Source organism: Sorghum bicolor, chromosome 8, assembly GCF_000003195.3.
Source record: "Sorghum bicolor cultivar BTx623 chromosome 8, Sorghum_bicolor_NCBIv3, whole genome shotgun sequence".
Lineage (NCBI taxonomy): Eukaryota > Viridiplantae > Streptophyta > Magnoliopsida > Poales > Poaceae > Sorghum > Sorghum bicolor.
Genome location: NC_012877.2, coordinates 58,183,349 through 58,204,602, shown reverse-complemented (window position 1 = coordinate 58,204,602; position 21,254 = coordinate 58,183,349). Strand labels below are relative to the sequence as shown.

At 42.1% G+C, this 21,254-nt stretch overlaps 3 protein-coding genes across 3 annotated transcripts; all 3 read right to left on the bottom strand.

Moving 5' to 3' along the window:
* Positions 2,215-3,587, bottom strand: LOC110437628 (B3 domain-containing protein LOC_Os12g40080-like). Its single transcript, XM_021466121.1, has 2 exons — positions 3,272-3,587; positions 2,215-2,483 (listed from the first exon to the last, which is right to left on the bottom strand). The coding sequence occupies exons 1-2, from the start codon at positions 3,585-3,587 to the stop codon at positions 2,215-2,217; spliced, it is 585 nt and encodes a 194-aa protein (XP_021321796.1).
* Positions 8,095-11,863, bottom strand: LOC8069715 (B3 domain-containing protein LOC_Os12g40080). Its single transcript, XM_002442378.2, has 8 exons — positions 11,788-11,863; positions 11,181-11,308; positions 10,244-10,661; positions 9,950-10,117; positions 9,647-9,849; positions 9,247-9,514; positions 8,908-9,098; positions 8,095-8,649 (listed from the first exon to the last, which is right to left on the bottom strand). Exons 2-8 carry the CDS (start codon positions 11,292-11,294, stop codon positions 8,386-8,388), a joined length of 1,626 nt encoding a protein of 541 aa, XP_002442423.2. The 5' UTR covers positions 11,295-11,308; positions 11,788-11,863; the 3' UTR covers positions 8,095-8,385.
* Positions 16,328-20,361, bottom strand: LOC8076617. Its single transcript, XM_002442377.2, has one exon. The coding sequence runs from the start codon at positions 19,485-19,487 to the stop codon at positions 16,776-16,778; it is 2,712 nt and encodes a 903-aa protein (XP_002442422.1). The 5' UTR covers positions 19,488-20,361; the 3' UTR covers positions 16,328-16,775.

The following is a 21,254-nucleotide window of genomic DNA, read 5'->3' as shown; positions in this document are numbered from 1 at the left end:
CTCCAGCAACGGATCAAGATCCCACGGTTTTGTGTAGTATGGCTCGAATTCACGAAATGTTACATCCATACTCACAAACAACTTCTTTCCAACAGGGTCCCAACACTTGTATCCCTTTTGTGTGGATGAGTATCCAACAAAAACACACTTCACTGCTTGAGGATCCAATTTTCCCACTGAAGGCCTATGGTCCCTGACAAAGCAAACACAACCAAATACCCTAGGGTGTACTTTAAACTCTTGTTGTCCCAAAAGAAGCTCAGTTGGTGACTTCATGCCAAGGATCCTTGATGGCATCCGATTAATGAGATATACTGCTGTCATTACCGCCTCACTCCACAGATACTTTGGTACATTCATCTGAAACATTAGTGACCTTGCTACCTCCAACAAATGTCGATTCTTTCTCTCAGCAACACCATTCTGGGGTGGAGGGTTGGGGCAAGTGGTTTGATGTATAATCCCGTGATCTGACAGGTATGCCCCAAAGTCATTGTTCACATACTCCTTTCCATTGTCAGTACGGAGAATTCGGATCTTGGCATTAAATTGATTTGTGACTAACTTATGGAAGTCCTGGAAGCATCTAAGAACCTCATGCTTACCCCTCAACATATATATCCACGTCATACGAGTATAACAGTCAATAAATGTGACAAACCACTTAAATCCACTCACTGATGTGACTGAACAGGGACCCCAAACATCAGAATGTATTAACATAAAAGGTTCACAACTTCGAAGACCAATACTAGGATAAGTTGATCTTGTATGCTTTCCAAGTTCACAGGCATCACACACAAGTTTGCTTCTATCCACGTCCTTAAAAACTTCAGGATATAGTTTACTCAAGCTTTCAAAAGAGAAATGTCCTAACCGACGATGAAGCAAGAAGATCTCCCTCTCCTTTGCCCCAGCAGCTGCTGCCAATGCTGACTCCACATGGTTGATAAACCACAACCCATCACGCCTAACTCCAGTCCCAATCACTCTCCCCGTCCTCTTCTCCTGAAAGATACAAGAATTTTCATCAAACGTAACAATGCATTTGAACTGATCAATAAGTGAGCTGACAGAGAGTAGATTTACTGGGAAGGAAGGAACATGCAGAACAGATGATAAGCAGAGGGATGGAGTACACTCTATAGATCCTACACCATGAATGGGTTGAGAGGTGCCATCAGCAGTTTGAATGGTTTCAGAATATGAGTGTGGAGTGTATGTTTTGAAAGGACTAGATATGCCTGTGACATGCTTGGAAGCTCCTGAATCTATGACCCATTCAATATTATGCCTATATGTGGATGCAAGTGCCTGTGCCTGAGTACCTTTGCCCAAGTGGGCATAGTTGGCAAAGTTACCAAAGTGACTGGTAGTGGCAATCACAGGACCATTTGAAGTAGTTTTGAAGTTTTCCAACCCTTCCATTTTCTGCCATTGTTCCCACTGCTTGGCTTGCTCCCCTATTAAAGTGAAAAAAGGAGCCTTTTCCCTCTTCAGATCCTCCAATTCCCCCATCTTAGGCAAGGCAGCAATCAGCTCCGCCTCTAAGAACCGCACCTTCAATTCCAACTCCGCCTTCTTAGCATTCAACGCCCACAATTCCTCCGTCTTTGCTCTCACCCTGGCCTCCATTTCCAACCGATATACCTCAGCTGCCATCCTAAACTTCTGCAGACTCTTCTCTAACTCCGCCTTCCCATTGGACACCGTCCGAATCGCCTCCTTATACATCTCCACCAAATGCTCTGTCACGTTTGCGTCAACAGACCCCGCAACACCTGATGCAACCTCCACCGCAAACATCTCCCTCTCAAAGTTCATCCTAGTTTGCTGGCTTCTTTTTCACCAGATCACCCAATTCCAGAAACTACACACCACAACCGCCAACACAGAGCAGCAGCACCAACACAACCAATACCTTCCTCCTCTGTTTAGACCTCCAGCTAGCACGCACACCTGTTACCAGTCTCAACTCCACCACGGCCAGCAACAAAAAAAAACACCACAATACACACACAAGCAACAAGGCCTCCACCTTCCTCAAGTCACCAGATCCCAGCACCTAGCAGTAGCAGCAGCACTTCTCTCTCTCACTCACACAGCCAGCAGAGAACCCTACGTCTCAGCACCTTCCTCCCTTTTTTTGCCTCTCACCAGCACCCACACGGGCCTCTGTTCTTCACCAGAACCGCACGAAGCCTCAGCTGTTCTTCACCAGCACGGCACGAAGCCGCAGACCGGCACCCGCACAGAGCCGAGCCAACCTGGCGCACCTCCTCCTCGCTCAGGCCCGCAGCCCGCCGCGGCCTCCTTCTCCTCGCACGGGCACGGCGCACCTCCTCCTCGCTCGGACCCGCAGACCACCGTGGCCTCCGTGCGGGCACGCGAGCCAGGCCGCCGCCGCACCCTCTGCGTGCGCGGGTACGCGAACCCCGCGGCCACTGCCCAGGCCGCAGCCGCACCCTCGCGCGACCGCTTGCCTGTGCTTCGTGCCGCCGCACGCCGGCGCTCAGCTCAGCTCCACGCGCCGCCGTCGCAGGTAACCCTAACCCTTACTCTTGGCTCTGATAACATGATGGAATTGGGGAAGACTCACTCTCGGGTGTGCCAACAGCACACCTCTTCTCTATTCATTCCTTCTCACTTTTACATAGTAGTCCTCTTACATCTTTATATTTACACCAACATGTTCCATGACATATTCCTTGGAGATTTGCTAGCATAAATGGTTTGGAACTATATTTTTTTATTTACAAACTAGGATTTGATAAATGTAGGTGAAGGCTCAATACTCAAACATGCATGCTGCAGAAGTGAAACATATCTTAAATGCATGAACACCTACTGACCAGAATTCCAGAAGCCAAGCTTTCCTTGTACATTGCCGTGATGTAGAAAGGAATTTTGGGTTGTATTTTCTGCTCAAGGGCGATAACTTTAGCTTCTTGCTCACTTGTCATACTGCATCCGGCTGGTAAGGCAATGCAAGACTTAATGAGCTTCTGGGAGGCACCTAAATTGATGGGCTCCTGATGGATGCCTTCAGAAGATGGGACATGTTCAGCTGCATAATGTCAGGTTGTCAACCAAGAAAAAAAACATTAGTACACAAAGAATGCAAGAAGTGCTGAAATTTATGTATTTAAACACATCAAAATCTTACTTTTTTTCTGTGAAGGAGAGTCTGTTGGGTTCATCTTCGGAGTCTTACTGTTGCCTGGGCTACCTACTGCCAACCTTTTGCCTGTTGGTGACTGCATTTGCTTACCATGAGAACATTTCCTTTCCTGCATGCAAGGCATGCTGTCCAGCAGAACGCAGGAGAGCTCTTTCTCGCAAGCACTTCGATCGAAGATTCGGACTGTCAAGTGTGAGTTCCCATTGTTTGTGAACACTAAAAGATCACCGAGTTCAAGTTCATAAGCACTGGCAAATTCTGCCCATCCAGACCTTAGGACCAACTCGTTCTGTTGTTCCTCAGCAACCTCTACAGTGTATGTCTTTCCATTTGGCACCTTGAGTATGACTTGTTCAGATATTTTCTCTCTGATATTGGCCACAAACTTTTTCGGTATGGTCTGCATGATCAGTGAATTAGGTGTTTTTGTATATAACAAGAGGTGAACGCTGAGGTAAAGTGAAAAATTGGGGGCAGGAACCACCACAGCTACTAAGCATATTCATAATCAACACCTATAATTTTAAGAGAACCCTTTTCTACATCATTAATTTTAAGGGAACTGGGGCTGGGGTCTGGGAACACATGTGATTAGAGGATAAATATAAAGTTTTCTTGTTTGGATTCAGAAATGGGTTTACCAAAATAAAAGATTTTTTTTTTGGCAAATAGAGGATATATATCTGTGCACAAGATTTCAACAAACAGGGTCACGGGGAATGTCTTACCATTCCATTTTTGAAATCACCAATCATAACCTTGAAGAAACACTTCGGATCATCCATGTGGTGCCAATAATGATGTGCAATGCACTCTTTGCTGACTGTCCCAGCTGATTTGTTCATCCTACCACCTCTCCTGCAATGTAATTTGAGATGAAGCCATTATACAGGAACATTAAATCTAATCATGCAACTACTCATTCACACCCTCTCAGCAGAGCAGATCACCAATGGATTGCAGGTTATGTACGAACTGAAAACGCCAATTTCAGATGCCTGTTTTTCTTCAAAAATAATTTCAGATACCTGTAAGGGAAATTTTCCAGCACTACAGTACAAGTGACCCTACAACTTTCAGAAGTTGTGTTTTTTTGAAAGATAAGAACCCGTGTATTTTAGAATTTATTTTTAAAAAAAAAAACTCTTAAGCTCTCCTGCCAGTTCAAAAAAAAAAACCAAATAAATCAAGGCGTCTCAAAGAAGTCTGATGCCATCAAAGAACATGCACGCCTGATGTTTCCTCAGAGAACATTTTGTACCCAAGAATCATGTACCAAGACAATCGGAATACCAGTATGACTGACCAATCGATGCATGAATGAATAGAGCATATTCCTTGCACACCTCACTGCATGAGCTAGCTTCTTACCTTTGAGGCTCTTCCTTCCAGCTGCACTGCATGAGCTAGCTTCTTACTTTTGGGGCTCTTCCTTCCAGCTGCACGCACCTGAAGCAGTGCACCCTCAACGCTATCTACCTGTAGTTGCTTCTTCTAAATCTCAACTCTCAGGCCTCCACCATCTGATGATATGGAAGCCATGATATTTAGCCATACATTTCCCTACCCCACCACAGCACTGTCCTCACAACTTCTTCCCAGTCCAATAGTCTTCCAGCCGCACAATTCAATCCAGCAGCAATGCACGCATGGCATTTTACTACTCTTCCAATTCTCTCCCACCTGCAGAACTCAACTAGGCCTAATCTCTGCAAATTCCTGATGCATGTGGGTTAGTGGGTGTATTCATATCATGCAGGCTCCACTCATGCATGCCATTACCGTCCTTTATAATCCTAATAAAACCAGCACTGTTACTATTCTTTACCTCTTATTCTGTTTCAACATTGTAATGAATGATGATCATGTAAAATGTAAATCATGTCATGTGGTTCTGCACTTGAATTGAAGCACGTTCAGATCAGGTGCTCAAAACATTCTTTGAACTAGTTTTGATGACTAACTCTACCATCCAACGCAATTCTCCCACCTAGAATTGTGATAAAATAAGCAACACGTCGGTTAAAATAAGATTATTCAGAGTATATCGCATTCATTGGACAGGTCATATATGGAACACCAGTCACCTCCGTCTCTTAGGAGTCAGAGTCTGGATGGAAACAGCGAACAAACACGTGAGGGGCCTTGTTTAGTTTCCAAAATTTTTCAATATTCTCCGTCACATCGAATCTTGCGGCACATGCATATTAAATATACATGAAAACAAAAACTAATTGTACAGTTCATCTATAAATCGCGGGACGAATCTTTTAAGCCTAGTTACTCCATGATTGGACAATGTTTGTCAAATAAAAACGAAAGTGCTACAGTGTCGAAATCCAAAAAAATTTACAAACTGAACAAGGACAGAACGAACAGCTCTGATCATGCCAAAATATTAGAACATCAAATGTAGAGTTGCCACGGCATGTGAAGATAAGAGTAAGTATAACAGCAAGTTGTAAGCAGGCTAAATACTAACGTGGAGATGAGAGGAGAGGAGAGAGGGGAAGCGGATTGTAAACTTACAGCCGTTTAGACACAAGAACCGTGAAACTCTATAAGAAAGGCAGGTGGACCACTGCATTATTAACCTTGCTCTAAGGATGTCATTCTCCTGCAGTTCATGAGCATCGACGAAGTCTTCCCACCCAGAGAAACAACATTTTGGCGTGCTTGTCAACATTTCATTTTTCACCACTGGATGCTTTCAGAACTAAACTTTTCAGTACTGTCAAAATTCTTCACAAACTTAGGCCTTGTTTAATTCACCCTGAAATCCAAAAAGTTTTCAAGATTCCCTGTCATATCGAATCTTGCGGCACATGCATTTGAGTGTAAATCGCGAGACGAATCTTTTGACCCTAGTTAGTTTATGATTGGACAATATTTACCACAAACAAACGAAAGTGCTATAGTAGTGAAATCCAAAAAAATTTCACATCTAAACAAGGCCTTATTTGGTATGCTGTGACAGAAAAGTGACAACTCGTTACCAAATACTTTCATGTAATAACTGCTACCTTAAAACTTAATTAAGCTTGGCTAGTGGGCATCAGATTAAGACCATGATTTTTTACGGTACATATATGGAGCATTAAATATATATGAAAACAAAAACTAATTGTACAATTTATCTGTAAATCGCGAGACGAATATTTTAAAACTAGTTACTCTATAATTAGAAAATGTTTATCAAATAAAAACGAAAGTGTTACATGTTAAAATCTAAAAACTTTTCACAACTAAACAAGGCCTTAGCCTCCTTGTTCGTGTTTCTAGCTACTCCCTATGTCATTAATTAGATTTCTAGAGTTGTCAAATTTCTTAAATTTTAGCTAAATTTTTAGAAAAAAATATTAAAATTTATGATATCAAATTAGTATAATTAGATTTATCATAAAATATTTTTTTCATAAGTGCTCATTTTGTGTTATAGATGTTGTTACTCTTTTTAGTAAATTAGTCAATTTTTTTTTAAAAAAATAACTGATAAGGATTCTATAGATTGATTTATTTATGGAGGAATTAGATTATATTTTTATAGAGGTATTTATATTTTTATACAAGAGTAACGTGGAGGCTACGATAGAAAAAAAAAAGAGTAAAATTTGTTTACATGGTCAGCCAGTAAACAACGTGTACAACACCATACTACACCACAAAAGTTGACAGTTGCCACTATTATACATCATCGTTGACCAATATAACAATACACTACACAAACAAAACAATTTATTGCCAAACTGTGGCGAGCCACCAATGCACAAAACCTTTCGTTAGGCATCAAAATATGCACAAAACTGTGGCGAGCCACCAATATCGTCGGCACGATATTAAGCTTGTGTTTGGTCTAAGAAATAAGACCTGTTTAGTTCACCCTGAAAACCAAAAAGTTTTCAAGATTTCCCGTCACATCGAATCTTGTGGCATATGCATGAAACATTAAATATAGACGAAAACAAAAACTAATTACACAGTTTAGTTGTAAATCACGAGACGAATCTTTTGATCCTAATTAGCCCATGATTAGATAATATTTGTCACAAACAAACGAAAATGCTACAGTACCGAAAACTTTTCATTTTTCGAAACTAAACAAGGCCTAACTAAAATTCATAGAATAAAATCATGATGTACTACTACTTCATGACGAGGTATGAGATGATTCTACGAACCAAACACACCATGTCTCCCTCAAGTTATATGCAAGTGGTCGTCAAACACTCTAATAATAGCTACTCCCTCCATTCCAAATTATAAGTCATTCCAAGAATCTTGGAGAGTCAACGCATTTTCAAGTTTGACAAAAAATATAGAGAGAAATATAAAGATTTATGTCATAAAATAGGTACAATATAAAAATATAACTAACAAAGAATCTAATAATACCTGGTTGGTACCAAAAATGTTATTATTTTGCTATATAAATTTGGTCAAACTTGAAAAACTTTTTAACTCTCCAAGATTTTTGGAATGACTTATAATTTGGGACGGAGGGAGTATTTGTTATCAAAAACTGTTAGAAATAGACCACACCACACCAAAGAAGTGGCCCTTCACGCAGTCTTATATTCCACTAACGCATGGCATGGCATCACCACCCTTCCAGTTCTCTCTCACCTGCGAAACTCGACTAAGCCTACTAATAAATCTCGCAAATTCTAGATGTATGTGGGTTAGTGGGTATTCATCATGCAGCCTCCACTCATGCATACCATTACTAGCCTTTATAATCCTATATAAAACCAGCACTGTTACTATTCTTTACCTCTTATTCTGTTTCAACATTGTAATGAATGATGACCATGTAAATCATGTCATGCGGTTCCCAACTTGAATTGAAGCACCTTCAGATCAGGTGCTCAAAACATTCTGAATGAACTAATCCAACGCAATTCTCCCACCTAGAATTGCCATAAAATAAGCAACACATTGGTTGAAATAAGATTATTCAGAGTTCACTGCATGCAGAGCTTCATACTGGAGATTGGAGAGCACCAGTGATCTCGACAGTACAGACAAACGTCATAGCCAGAGCTAACGAACGAACACTGCAAACACAAAAGCGCCCCCACATTTTCCCAGAGCGAAAATGTGGTACATATAAATGTCTCTCCTTTCTTAATTGAGAGGCAGAGCTCCTAAGAGCGAAGCATCGGCACGAACAGCACTGATGCAGTGACACCGACCATGCAATGCAACTACACCGATCTCTTCCGGATAATGTGGACGTCCATCGTCAGCGTCTTGGTGTTCTTCAGGTTGAAGAGGCAGATGTGGTCTGGTTTCAGCTTGTTGTCAGTCACAAACTTCCTCCAGCCTTCACCATAGATCTGCTGCCTCCCGTTCCTGACCTGGAAATCAGGTTCCCATGTATGGTCCTTGCGCCGAAGCCTCATCCTCATAGTCAGCTGGTTCTCGCCGCCGCCTGGAAGATACTCTCTTGCATATGCTGAACTGATTCCCTGGTACCATATGGAAGATATAAAAGAATTCAGTGACAATGCAGGCACAGAAATAGGTTGTGGTTGTTATAGTTGCAGTGAACTGATCAGTGCAAATATATAGTGCTTTCCAACTTTACTCAGAAAAACAAAAAATTGACATGGTGTGTGTGACTTCACAACCAAATTGACAAGAACAAACCTTCCACAAATGAAAAGCCAGTTTTGTTTTTACTAGTATATAACACTGCACAAGAGAGAAACGAAATGATCACTCACCAGAATGCACATACGGCTGTTAACATTGCTGTTCTTCATGACAGCCACATATGCGGGGATCTCCGACTGGATACCTCGAAGTTTCTCTTCTACTTTACTCTTCTGTTCATCAGTTAGAGATGTGAATCGTGGGAGTATGTATGGAGGCTTAGCAGCTCCATGCCTAAGACTCTTGGCTGAAGGGACATATCCTGCAGAGAAGCCCAATCACAAACATGCATGGTCATCAGAGTCTGAGCATGTTCCATATATATATAGAACTAAATCTGTTTTTTTTAATGAAATAGAACTAAATCTGTAGGAAATACCAAATGCAATGCTTATATAGTTATATATAACCTGGTGGCTGCAGGCAGCGCCTTTGTGCAAGTGAATGAAATATCAGTTTCAGTCCCTTCTCGTTCTTTGATGGTTGGAAAATGCAGATATCACCTTCTTGCAACTTGTTGTGGCGAATGAAGCCCATCCAGCCCGTAGAAACAGCACACCGGTCATTGGCGGTTATGTCCAAATTGATGGTCCATACCTTGCTACCATCAAGTTGACAGAGCTGGATGGTCCCATTTTCGTTTGCGAGATGTTTCGTGGCATATTTCTTGGAGATGGGCTAGCACAAATGGTTTAGAACTATATTATTTTACAAACTTCGACTTGATCAGTGTAGGTGAAAGCTCAATACTCAAACATGAAGCACAAGCGAAAATATCTTAAATGCATGAACACATGAACACCTACTGACCAGAATTCCAGAAGCCAAACTTTTCTTGTACATTGCCGTGATGTAAAAAGGAATTTTGGGTTGGATTTTCTGCTCAAGAGCGAGAACTTTAGCTTTTTGCTCACTTGTCATACTGCATACGGTCCAAGACATGATGAGCTTGTGGGAAACACCTGAATTGATGGGCTCCTGATGAATGCCTTCAGAAGATGGGAAATGTTCAGCTGCATAATGTCAAGTTGCCAACCAGGGAAAAAAATATTAGTAGTACACAAAGAATGCAAAAAAAATCTGAAACTTACATTTCACACATCAAATTCTTACTTTTCTTCTGTGAAAGAGAGTCTGTTGGGTTCATCTTGGGAGTCTCCGACTGCATAGCTCCAACTTTCTCTTCTACTTTACTCCTCTGTTCATCAGTTAGAGATTTGTGCCCTGGGAGCATGTTTGCTGGCTTAGCAACTCCATGCCTCTTAGTTGGAGACACATGTCCTGCAGAGAACAGTCACAAACATGCACGGTCATCAGATTCAGAAACATTATTAGTAGACTAGTAGTACACAAAGACTGCAAGAAAAAGCCGAAACTTTATGTACATTACACACATCAAATTCTTACTTTTCTTCTGTGATGGAGAGTCTATTGGGTTCATCTTCGGAGTCTTTCTGCTGCCGCTTGGGCTGCCAACTGCCAACCTTTTGCCTGTCGGTGACTGCATTTGCTTACCATGAGAACCTTTCCTTTCTTGCATACAAGGGATGCTGTCCAGCAGAACGCAGGATATCTCTTTCTCGCAACCACTTCGATCAAAGATTCGGACTTTCAAGTGTGAGTTCCCACTGTTTTTGAACACTAAAAGATCAAATTGTTCAAGTTCGTAAGCACTCGCAAATTCTGGCCATCCAGACCGAAGGACCAGCTCGTTCTGTTGTTCCTCAGCAACCTCAATGGTGTATGTCTTGCCATCTGGCACCTTGAGTGTGACTTGTTCAGACATTTGCTCTCTGATGTTGGCCACAAACTTCTTCGGTATGGTCTGCATGAGTTAACAAATTAGGTGTGTTTTTTTTTTCGAGAACATGCTCGGCATGTATTTCATTAAGCAGAAGAAATAGAGTTTAACACGAACCAACAAACATCGGTAAACCAAAGATTACCGAAGACACTCAAACTCCACACGAAACCAACACGACAAGAAGACTAGGGGAACCCTCTACTAAGAAACCGCAAGCTGGCGCAGTCAAAACGGAACTAGTGACTAGAACATATAGAATAAGCATGTTCATAATCACACCTATAATTTTCTAACAGCCAGGTTGATAGTGCGGTCGCCTTTCCTACATCATTAATTTCAAGGAAGCCTTTTCCACATCATTAATTTTAAGGGAACTGGGACTGGGACTCTGGGAGCACATGTGATTAGAGGATAAAGTGTTCACCAAAGACTCAGAAATGGAAGATTTAGTTTCCCATCAAAATAAAAGATATTGCGAAAATAAAAAATATATATCTGTGCACAAGATTGCAACGAACAGGATGAAGGAGAATGTCTTACCACTCCATTTTTGAAATCACCAATCATAATCTTGAAAAAACGCTTCGGGGCATCCATGTAGTGCCAATAATGATGAGCAATGCACGCTTTGAAGACTGTCCCAGATTTGTTCATCCTACCACCCTCTCCTACAATATAAAGTAATTTGAGATGAAGCTATTAGGGGAACATTAAATCGAATGCATGCACCTACTCATACACAACCTAAGTACAAGAGAAATAACCCAAATATATCAGCCATTTTTTCAGAATTGTAATGGTAGCCGCAGCAAGTATGTTGCAAATATAGCATGATAAGTAGTTGGTCGATCATTGTACCAAAGTTGTGAGGATGTATATCAAATATTTTTAGGACCCACAGCCCAGGGCTGCTCTTGCCCCCCAAAAGGCGAAAGATACATAAACATCATTGTGGCTGAACAATAACTCAAAACAATTTTAGTTTGTAGGGTAATGCAATTGCAACAAAACAAAAACATCTTTTTGTGTCCTGACTATGCATAACATTCACATTTTTTAGGCCAAAACGAAATGGGTATCTGGCCAGAGGCAAATTATGAACTTCATTAGGTGATCAAGATTTAGAAAAGATGAAGAGGTCACTAACCTTGGAAAGGAGCTCCACAAGTCGTTGCACCTGCAGAAAGCAGCCTCAACACCCAGATGACCAAACTCCAGCTCCAGTCCAGACTATATATAGGGCAAGGCCGGCCTCACAGGCTCACACCAACATCACTTGAAAAAAAATGAACCAAAACATGCCTAGTGCCTACATTGTGGATACTTTACCTGCGTTCCTGTGATTTCTCTCTAGCACATTAGCCAACGTAGGTAATCATAACTTCTACTGAAAATATAGACGCACAAAAAAGAATGCCATGAATGATTACTTATCCGAAAAGTTTTTGAATTTTGACACTGTAGCACTTTCGTTTTTATTTGACAAATATTGTTCAATTATGGAGTAACTAGGCTTAAAAGATTCTTCTCGCGATTTACAAGCAAACTGTGTAATTAGTTTTTATTTTTATCTATATTTAATGCTTCATGCATGTGCCGCAAGATTCGATGTGATGGAGAATCTTGAAAAGTTTTTGGTTTTTTGGGTGAACTAAACAAGGCCTTACACTGGGGTTCCGGGAATCTAGAGTTCTAGACTGAGAACCAAAGGCTGCAAGGAATCTAATGAAATATGCTAGTGACACTTCGTTTCTTATACTAAATAAATTATTAGAAAGGAGAATACTAATATCCAAATAGAGTTGTAGAAATTTTGTCCTTATCTTGTGCAGCAACCAATAATAAATGAGTTGGAAAACAATGAGCAAGAGAGAAACGGGTTCTTCTGCAAGCGGATTCTTGTGCTGCAACAAAAACTTACAGGAGTACAATGCAAAGGACAAAAACATATAGAGTAATTGGTAAAGTTATCACAACAAGCAGGACGAGAATTATAGATTATCCAAATTGGTGTTGTATTAGGAAATGAAGAGACTGAAGATAATCAGTTTTAATTCATTATATTACTATATTTATCAATGAAGCATGGGTTGATGGGCTAATGGGTTACATTCAAGAGTGGCAAACCAAACGCCAATTAAAGGTCTTGGAAGTAATGGGGAGCCCTAAAGTTAGGTAACTGCACTTATAACACTAAAATAATTATTTATGTGGATTAAAACCCACTTGGAACAAAAGAGTCATTAATGATAGGGAAGAGGAGAGGAATAGTACTGAACTGAAACTGAACTTTTTTTATCCCAGTGAAGACGATTAGTCGATTACATTGCACTGCTTCAATATCCTGGGGCCTGTGGGAGATTTTACAGCATCTCAGACAGAAATTGATGGAACAGAACATGGCATGTCCAGTCACCATAGATAGGGTCAAATCAACTAGGCCTAATCGAGTACAGCAGTGTTTTCTTCCATGAACCTTTGAATGAATATATAAAATCTGCTAACAACTAAACTGAACAATTTTGTAGCACTATAGTATAAAAAGTTGAAGGTATCATCAGAGATTCTCCAGCATCTCTGGCTGCCGCCTGCCAACAGAGTGAGAACTGAGAAGCGCCAAGTGTGACACCTCAGTGATCACTGATCAGACCAGAATCAGCGACGTTCTGCCATAGGTTTCAGACATGATGATCACCACCTCCTTGTTTTCACTTTCGACAGAACTGCTTCACTTGTTATGTAAGCATTGAATAAAAGATTGTTTGGTGTCGGCTCTTTGCACCTTTTTCGTCTTCTTAATCAATTTATATGCAATTTTCTGCATATTCGAAAGATGTATTGAGAACTAATACAACTAGTATATTAACACAAGCCCTTGTGACCTATAATCTATGGAGACATAGCTCTAATCTCTATCATGTTATGATAAATGTATAAATTACTCTATATATTATTTTCTCATCCATATCTATAGTTTTTCTCCCTCTGCATTGTACCTTCAATATATATTTTCTTTAAAACATAGCTAAAGCTATGGCAGTGCCCATGTCTCATGATGTTTTGCACTAGATTTTGACTTAAATTTTGATCATATAAGTTGCTACATTTTTTTGCCTGCATGTTAAGTTTGAAGTCTTGTGCTTATGATTGTACCTTTTATTCAAAATACTCATTTTGTAGTTGTTATCAAAATAAGGTTCTAGGTTTTAGACTGCACTCTTAGTTACAGCAATGGCATAGACAGTCATCAAAGCCTGCCAACAGCACTGTCTTATTTCAAATAAATCAAAGAAGGGCACCCCTGATAGCTAAAAGCATTCAAAGGACTAGTGTTTCACGAAATGCATTTCATCAAATCCATGTCTTCTCTCAGTGCAAATTCGAGAGGCCCTTACCTCAAGGATGCATAAATGCAGGACAGCGAACACTTCATGATAAAAAAGATACATGTCTTCTCAAATCCATGTCTTCTCTCACTGCAAATTCGAGAGGCCCTTAGCTCCTGCCAAGAAGCACTACGACTTCCATAAGGAGGCAGCATCGAAATTAGTCATGGAAGGCCCAGGCCAAGAAGCACTACGACTTCCATAAGGAGGCAGCACCGAAATATAGGGCAGGCATCTGTCATGATTACTGGTGCAAGAATATTGACTTTCGAGCACCAAAAGCTGCAAGGAATCTGCTAACATATTGATTCAGTAAGTTTTGCTACAGACTGTTTACCGAGAAAGGGAATAGAATCATCATTTAAAGAAAAATGATGACATAGATTTTGTCTTCTAGTGTTGCAATACAATGAAAGACACCAAAACAAGATATTGCCAGGACTATTGCAAGACACCAACTGTTAAAAGCTAAACTCACAACTTTAAAGCAGTGGTTTCAAAAGTGGAAGTAAAAAAATCACAGAAATAAGGAGCAATAGCCGACATTCAACACTCAAGCTCTAGGAACTTTCAGTGTTAACCTCAACTTCAAACTGTTTAAACCTTAAGAATTTCTGAATTTGGACCACAGTCCACCCTTTCCAAACAGTTAAAAGCCACTTAAAGAAATTTATTTGTGCAACTAATAACAACCACCATGTGCAAATGAGAAGAATGGGATGAAGGGATGAGGGAGCGCCGGAGCGGAGAGGTACGGACCTGAATTGATCCTCCAGGTGCCTCTGTTTAGTACCCTGAGAAACTGACACCACACTGCTTGACATTGGGAGATATCCCAGCATCTCTAACTGTGAAATTGACTGAGCAAAAGACATGACCTATCAAGCATCAAATCAAATCGATAAAGCCTAGACGCCTAGTAAGCTAAAAGAATCATCCAGGGCTTTCAGTTTCAGCCATCGAGCTCGAACATCTCTGCTTTCAACAAGACTGAACAACTCTGCAACTCTGGCTGTCATATTGAGCGAGCAGTGCAAGGCATGGCATGGCAGAATCAGCAAGGCCTGGTGCCCTGGTCAGGTAAGAAACAGACAGAGTTTCTGCCAAAGACTTCAAACCTATGATGCCATTGCCTTACTTTCAACTAAACTAAAAAAAAAAGAACTGAAGATTTTGAAAAGAAACAAAAAAAATGTATTTGGAATCAATAAAATTCCTTCATTTGAAATCCATTGTTAACTCAGTTTCCAAGTTAACTATTTTGACGCTCCATGGGATACAATTCAAATTTAAAATATTGAAAACATCAATCACCTTTTTCCAGATTCACATCTCCCTTATGTACTAGGCAAGAGCAAACTGTCTGCTTTAAGTATCACAAGTTCACATCGTATACTCCATCATTTGTACTTGGAAGGAAAACCCATGGCCATGGGATCATAGATTCTTTCAGCATCCAAAAAAAATTACAACTGAGCATTAACATCTGAGTATCTAACACAGATAGGACAGTAATTTGTATGAGCTTCAAAATTTTGATTACTAGCATAAAGGAGAAGGGACCACTACCTGGATCTATATCATGGTATCAGAGAGTGGGATCTATAATAAAGCTCCAGAGTATCACCTAGCAGTGAATGGGGGCCATCAAAAATCATGAACAAACTGAAACCGGAAGAGTTTCAAATAGGGGTTACCTTTCCTGGATAGTTAAAAGCAAAGCACAAAACAAATTTATAGTTTGCTACTTTGCTTTCCTGATTTTGGTTTATTAGCACAAAGGGAACATTAAGGTTGTATCGGACCTTCTCCACGTTATATCATGAATTCATGAGGCCGTCTCCATTTCAGAGAGGATCCTAGGAATGTGTATGCCACGGACTGACAGTAGGAACGTAGGACAGGAAAAGACTTCAGGGCTGCATTGAACAAAGATGGTCCCGGGCTGCAGAAACAGCAGCATCTGACTATACATCCTAGAATATAGTTATCAAGGCATTCAACTTTCATAGTGATAAAAGCATAACATTAAAAAAACATCCTGTTTCTATGTGATCACAAGAAACTTAAATGGCATAATACAATCAGGCAATATGTGGTTGATATTTGCTCAGTGGTCATAAAGAAAACAATGGTACTGCACTCAAACTTCAAACCCAACTGGATGTTTTACTATTATATTATGAAACCTAAACATGTACTGTGCAGATTAAGCAGCCTTAGATGCAAATTGGAAGAATATTGAAACCTAAATTCACAGCATTCTAAGTTTCTGGTTTTACTTTATGAACAGATAAGAAGTATTCAGCAACATCCATATGTCACAAGGATCCACAGAACATATTCAAACTTTCAGATCACAAGAAGAGATGCACATAAGTTGACCAAAATGAAACGTTTGCTAAGACGTAAAATCCACATTACGAACACACATCTGAGACTGAGTATCTCACAAAATTGAACTTGCACAAAACCACTCAAACTATTTCATTTCCAATGAGCTGCTTTACAGACATTGTTCCGTGGGAAAGAGCTCTACTGATGAGCTGCTGGTACATATTTGAGTTGAGCAAACTCTACATGAACAAAAACAAAGTCATATGACTCATATCGAGGAACTAGCAAAGAATAAACAAATCTGCTAAATCCACTACTGGCTACCCCTTGAAAGCATAGAAGACAACATATGCTTCAACAGAAGGAGAAATCACCTTCCTCTCACTTTTTGTTGCTATGTTACATGTCATGCTTAATTTTGTCCTTCTGAGTGGTCAGCAGCAATGGTGAGGCGTTCACTTTCAAGAAATGAAGGATCAAGGAACTTAGCAACAAAAGCCCACATATTGTAAACATCTTCAAAGTTAGTAAGGAAGCCAAGTGAAGCAGTCACAACTTCAACTCTTATGGTCACCTTTTTATTGTCTCTCCGTCCATTCTTATAAAATGAAGCCTCAGGTATATCGAGCGTGCCATTTAACTGTTTCTGGTTCATGTCTACTTTTATATGACTGAGAAAACCAATGCCAACAGATATGCCATTTTTCTCAGCAATCTTTTGAACAACTTCAGCATTAATAAATGTTCCATCACTTTGCTTCACATTAAAAGCAACAGCTGCTCCCCTTTCATACTTAATCTTGGGACCATAGATGTGTACAAGAGGGACTCCATCACCACCTTTTGAGTCTGGCAACTTCAGTTGCAAAAGTGAAGTTACTAGCCAATTGATCAAGTATCTCAACCTAAGAGTAGTTCGGTTGAGTCCCATCATATCAACATGATCAATGTGCCTGCAAATTATCTCTGGCTCCCTCCTGCCCCAGTCCTGAGCATCATCATATCCATCACTTGCACAACCATCATCATCACGGAATGTATACCCAGAAGCTTCAGCAGCATCTGAGGCCCGAGTCAGCCTGTCAGCAATGATATTAGCCTCTGCGCTGAAAGAAACTCTGCGCCCCATGCTTAAACCTCCATCAATCTCTTCAACACCGAAGAGTCGCCCCCCGGTAAATCTGCTGTTGCCATCCCTACCACCCAGCAGACGGAATTCCCCTTCAGTCTCCCTTCTTATCGCGCTTTCTTTGTGCTCTGCATTACCATTCATAGCACGTTGGCATGCCACCTCTTCGACCTCTGGCTCCTCTTGTATTTCACTAACCTGCCTGAAATGAGTTCTCCGGCCATTCTCAAAATTGTCTTCTTCAGGGTCTTCCTTGAGGCAGTCTGCATCTTGCGAGACTGATAGCACAGCTGCATCAAAGGAAATCACATGACCATCATAAAGTGGGCTTCTAGATATCCTGGAAGTTAAGTTTGGGGACATCCTCTTGTTACACTTTCTTCCGTTGAACCAAGAAGATGGTAATGGTGAACCCAGTTTCCCTTTCTTGAACTGACCAGACTTCTCTGACCCCAATGGGCTCTGGCCGACATCAACCCAGAAAGAGTTCTCTGATGAACAGTCCTCACTGAATGCTGGACTCCTCATGACCTCACCCATGGAGACACTCTCAGTTTCTTCAAAGATGGTGCTAGCCCCATCCCTGTCCGAGCTGCTGTCCCGACCAGGATCACTCTCAAAAGTCTCTCTAACCTGAGCAGACGTGTAGACACCTGAAAATGCTGGCAGCTGTGACCCATTTTGAGCATTAGAAGATGGCTTTTCATCTTTGTTAATGCCTGCATCATCTTCAAGCCCATCAAATGCATCAAATCCATCAACTGAGTCACTGAGATACTGTGGAAACACTGGAACAATCCTCACCATTCCTGATGCATTACACCCATTTCTCCCCTGCAGTGTCCCAATTACTGACTTCTTGATCAGAAGGCAACCAAACCCAGTTGGGTCTGCACCAAACACCCTATAGAACGAAGTTATAATGAAGTCCGGCCGAAATAGTGAGAGCCCCAGCGAATCCATGTCCTTGGGGCCAAGTGCACCAGCATCAAGCATCACATGCCACCCATTCTGTTGCGCCAGCGCCATCCACTGGTAGGAGTACTTGGCACCGGTCACGCGAGACTGCGCCGGGAAGACAAACAACCCAACTGCAGCATCCCGTCGCCGCCCCTTCTTCTTGCCGACAATCTCCTTCCGCAACTCCGTTGAGCAGAGCTTCAGTGTTGGCCAGCGGAACCATGCAGTGCGCGTCTTGGCACCCTTTGCCCGTGCGCTCTGTGCCATCCAATTGACTGACTGGCTCTCATGGTCGAACATGGTCAGCAGCCTCCGGTTGGTCTCGAAGGGGTAGCACTCAGCGAGCAGCCGGAAGGCTGACCCACGGCTCACTGTGAACACCAGCGCATACTCGCTGGCTGGCACATTCAGGTACTCCAAGATGCGCTCTTTGATGTCATTCTCCACGGTGCCGGGCTCAGCGCCGCCATAGAGCGCATGGTTGCTCAAATTGGCATTGAGCTCGTGCAATGTGAAGGACGAGGAGGAGGAATCCCAACTGGAGTCGAAGAGGCCGAAGCCGCAGTAGTCTAGACAGACCCTGCCGGCACCGGGGGCGTCGAGGTGGGAATAATGGTCGACGCGGAGGCGGTCGACATCGGCGGTTGAGGCGTAGTCCGGGTACATGGCGAGGAAGGTGGCGATGGCGTGCGGGAGCAGCGGGAGGTCGGAGAGAGACCGGAACGGACCGGCGGCGGCGGCCAGGGCCGTGGCGCGAAGGAAATCCCGCTGCGCGCGCAGGCGCGCCAGGGAGCGGGAGCGGGACACGGCGGCGTCCGCATCGGCGCCGGCGGTGTCTGGCGGCGGGCAGAGGGAGCCATCCTCCGACGCGGCGTCGAGCGCGTCCCGTAGCTGCCGCAGGAAGGAGGCCGGGTCGTCACGGTGGCCGTTGCTGCCACCACCGTGCCCACCGCCCCCGCCGCCACGGCGCCGGTGGTTCTTGGCGAGGAGGACGGCGGCGCAGTGGGATAGCGGCTTCCATAGCGACAGATGCATGGGCCTCGGATCGAGAAGACGCCGCTCCCGGGGCGGAAAAATCGCAGCTCTCCGGTGGCGGTCTGGATCAACGAGCGGAGTGAGGCATGGAGTGGGCAAACCCCCGAGATTTCCGTGCGAAATGGGGAGATTTTGGACCAACGAGTGCAGGAAAACTGCAGTTTCGGGAGGAAAAACTGGATCTCAGGATAGCTGGTTCTGCGCGAATCAAGAACTGCGGCGGTGGAGCAGTGGGCGTGGAAATCTGAGGTTTTCGTGGAGGGAACGGGATTCAGAGGCGAGGAAACTGCAGGCAGAAATTGGAGCTTTGGGGTGGGAGGGTTTGAACTGCCAGGACACACCTCACCTTTGCAAACAAAAGGCGAGGGCTTTTGCTTTTGGCAGGATCAAGAACTCAAATTAAAGAAAACAGACGAGCATCAAACAAGGGGGGAAAAAGAAAGCAGAGAAACACAAAGGATTTGACTCCACTTTTCCGCCTCTTCTCCAGCTGTTCACCAAGAACCACTTGGTAAATGAATGAAATGGGAATGGGATGGGATTGGATGAGATATGACTGAATAGTTCCTGAAATCTACAAACAGGAGAAAGAACAGAGTCCAGCTCGATTCCCAGATGGGGGAAGAACGAAACTTGAGCTCAGAGGCAGATGCAGAAACCAGCTCCAGCCACACACCCCCTAGCTCCTCACCAAACCCCTTGCAGGTGTTTTCAATGCCACTAAATGCAGCGCATCATGATGAAGAGGAGGTTGCATTCATTGCCTTTGCAAGAGCTACTAGCAGGCAGCAGCACATAACCAACTTTTTTATTTGCTCTGGACTTTTTTTGTTCCTCCCTCCTCCTACCTCTTGCTCTGGACTGGAGTAATAAAGTACTGACAGTCACTATTTTAGGGGCCGCGGTTTGTTTGCAAGTGTACTATCTCCACAAAGTAAAAACAAAGTGTTTGGTTTAGCGTTATTATTTTCCCCCTGGGGCCCACCTTACAGTGGAGTAATAGAGTGTGGGTTGTCTGTAAAGCAGCAGCTGCATCCAAACAAGTGCTTGGCATTGACTTTTCCTTTATTTTGGCCCTTATTTAGTTCTCGAAACGAAAAATTTTACGACATTGTAGTATTTTTATTTGTTTGTGCTAATTATTGTCTAACCATATATTAACTAGGTTCAAAAAATTGTCTCGTTAATTTTGACCAAACTGTGCAATTAGTTTTTATTTTCGTCTATATTTAATACTTTATACATACGTCTAAAAATTCGACGTAACAGAATTTTGAAAAAGAATTTGGATTTTTGAGTGGAAGTAAACAAGGGAAACGTTTTTCCCCCATTGAAATGCAGTGTTATTGGTCTTCAGTTTTTTTTTGTCTAAGGGGTTAAAGCAAAAGCATGCCACAATGATCGCCTCTTGACTGAGGCCTTGTTTAGTTCACCAGAAGTGCCAAAAATTTTCAAGATTTCCCGTCACATCGAATCTTACAACCTATGCATGGAGCATTAAATATAAACAAAAATAAAAATTAATTATACAATTTATCTGTAATTTGCGAGACGAATCTTATGATGCTAGTTAATCCATGATTGGACAATATTTGTCAAATACAAACGAAAATGCTACAGTAGTGTTTGCCAAAAATTTTTAGCAACTAAACAAGGCCTGATTTGTGGAGCTGTCTTTGGCCTTTTTCGCCTAGTTTCGTGCTGCTTTTCTTGCACTTCATGATGGTTTTGTTATAATAATACATACAACAAGTTTGTATCTGTTCT

Excerpts from the sequence above, each read along its gene's own strand:
- LOC110437628 (XM_021466121.1), bottom strand. The coding sequence starts at position 3,587 with ATGCAGACCATACCGAAAAAGTTTGTGGCCAATATCAGAGAGAAAATA. Across the intron at positions 2,484-3,271 it reads GGAAAGGAAATGTTCTCATG|GCAAGCGGTCGCGCGAGGGT; the intron begins GTAAGCAAATGC and ends CACGAAGCACAG.
- LOC8076617 (XM_002442377.2), bottom strand. The coding sequence starts at position 19,487 with ATGCATCTGTCGCTATGGAAGCCGCTATCCCACTGCGCCGCCGTCCTC.
- LOC8069715 (XM_002442378.2), bottom strand. The coding sequence starts at position 11,294 with ATGAACAAATCTGGGACAGTCTTCAAAGCGTGCATTGCTCATCATTAT. Across the intron at positions 9,099-9,246 it reads GCGCTGCCTGCAGCCACCAG|GATATGTCCCTTCAGCCAAG; the intron begins GTTATATATAAC and ends GCTTCTCTGCAG. Across the intron at positions 8,650-8,907 it reads ACAGCCGTATGTGCATTCTG|GGAATCAGTTCAGCATATGC; the intron begins GTGAGTGATCAT and ends ATATGGTACCAG.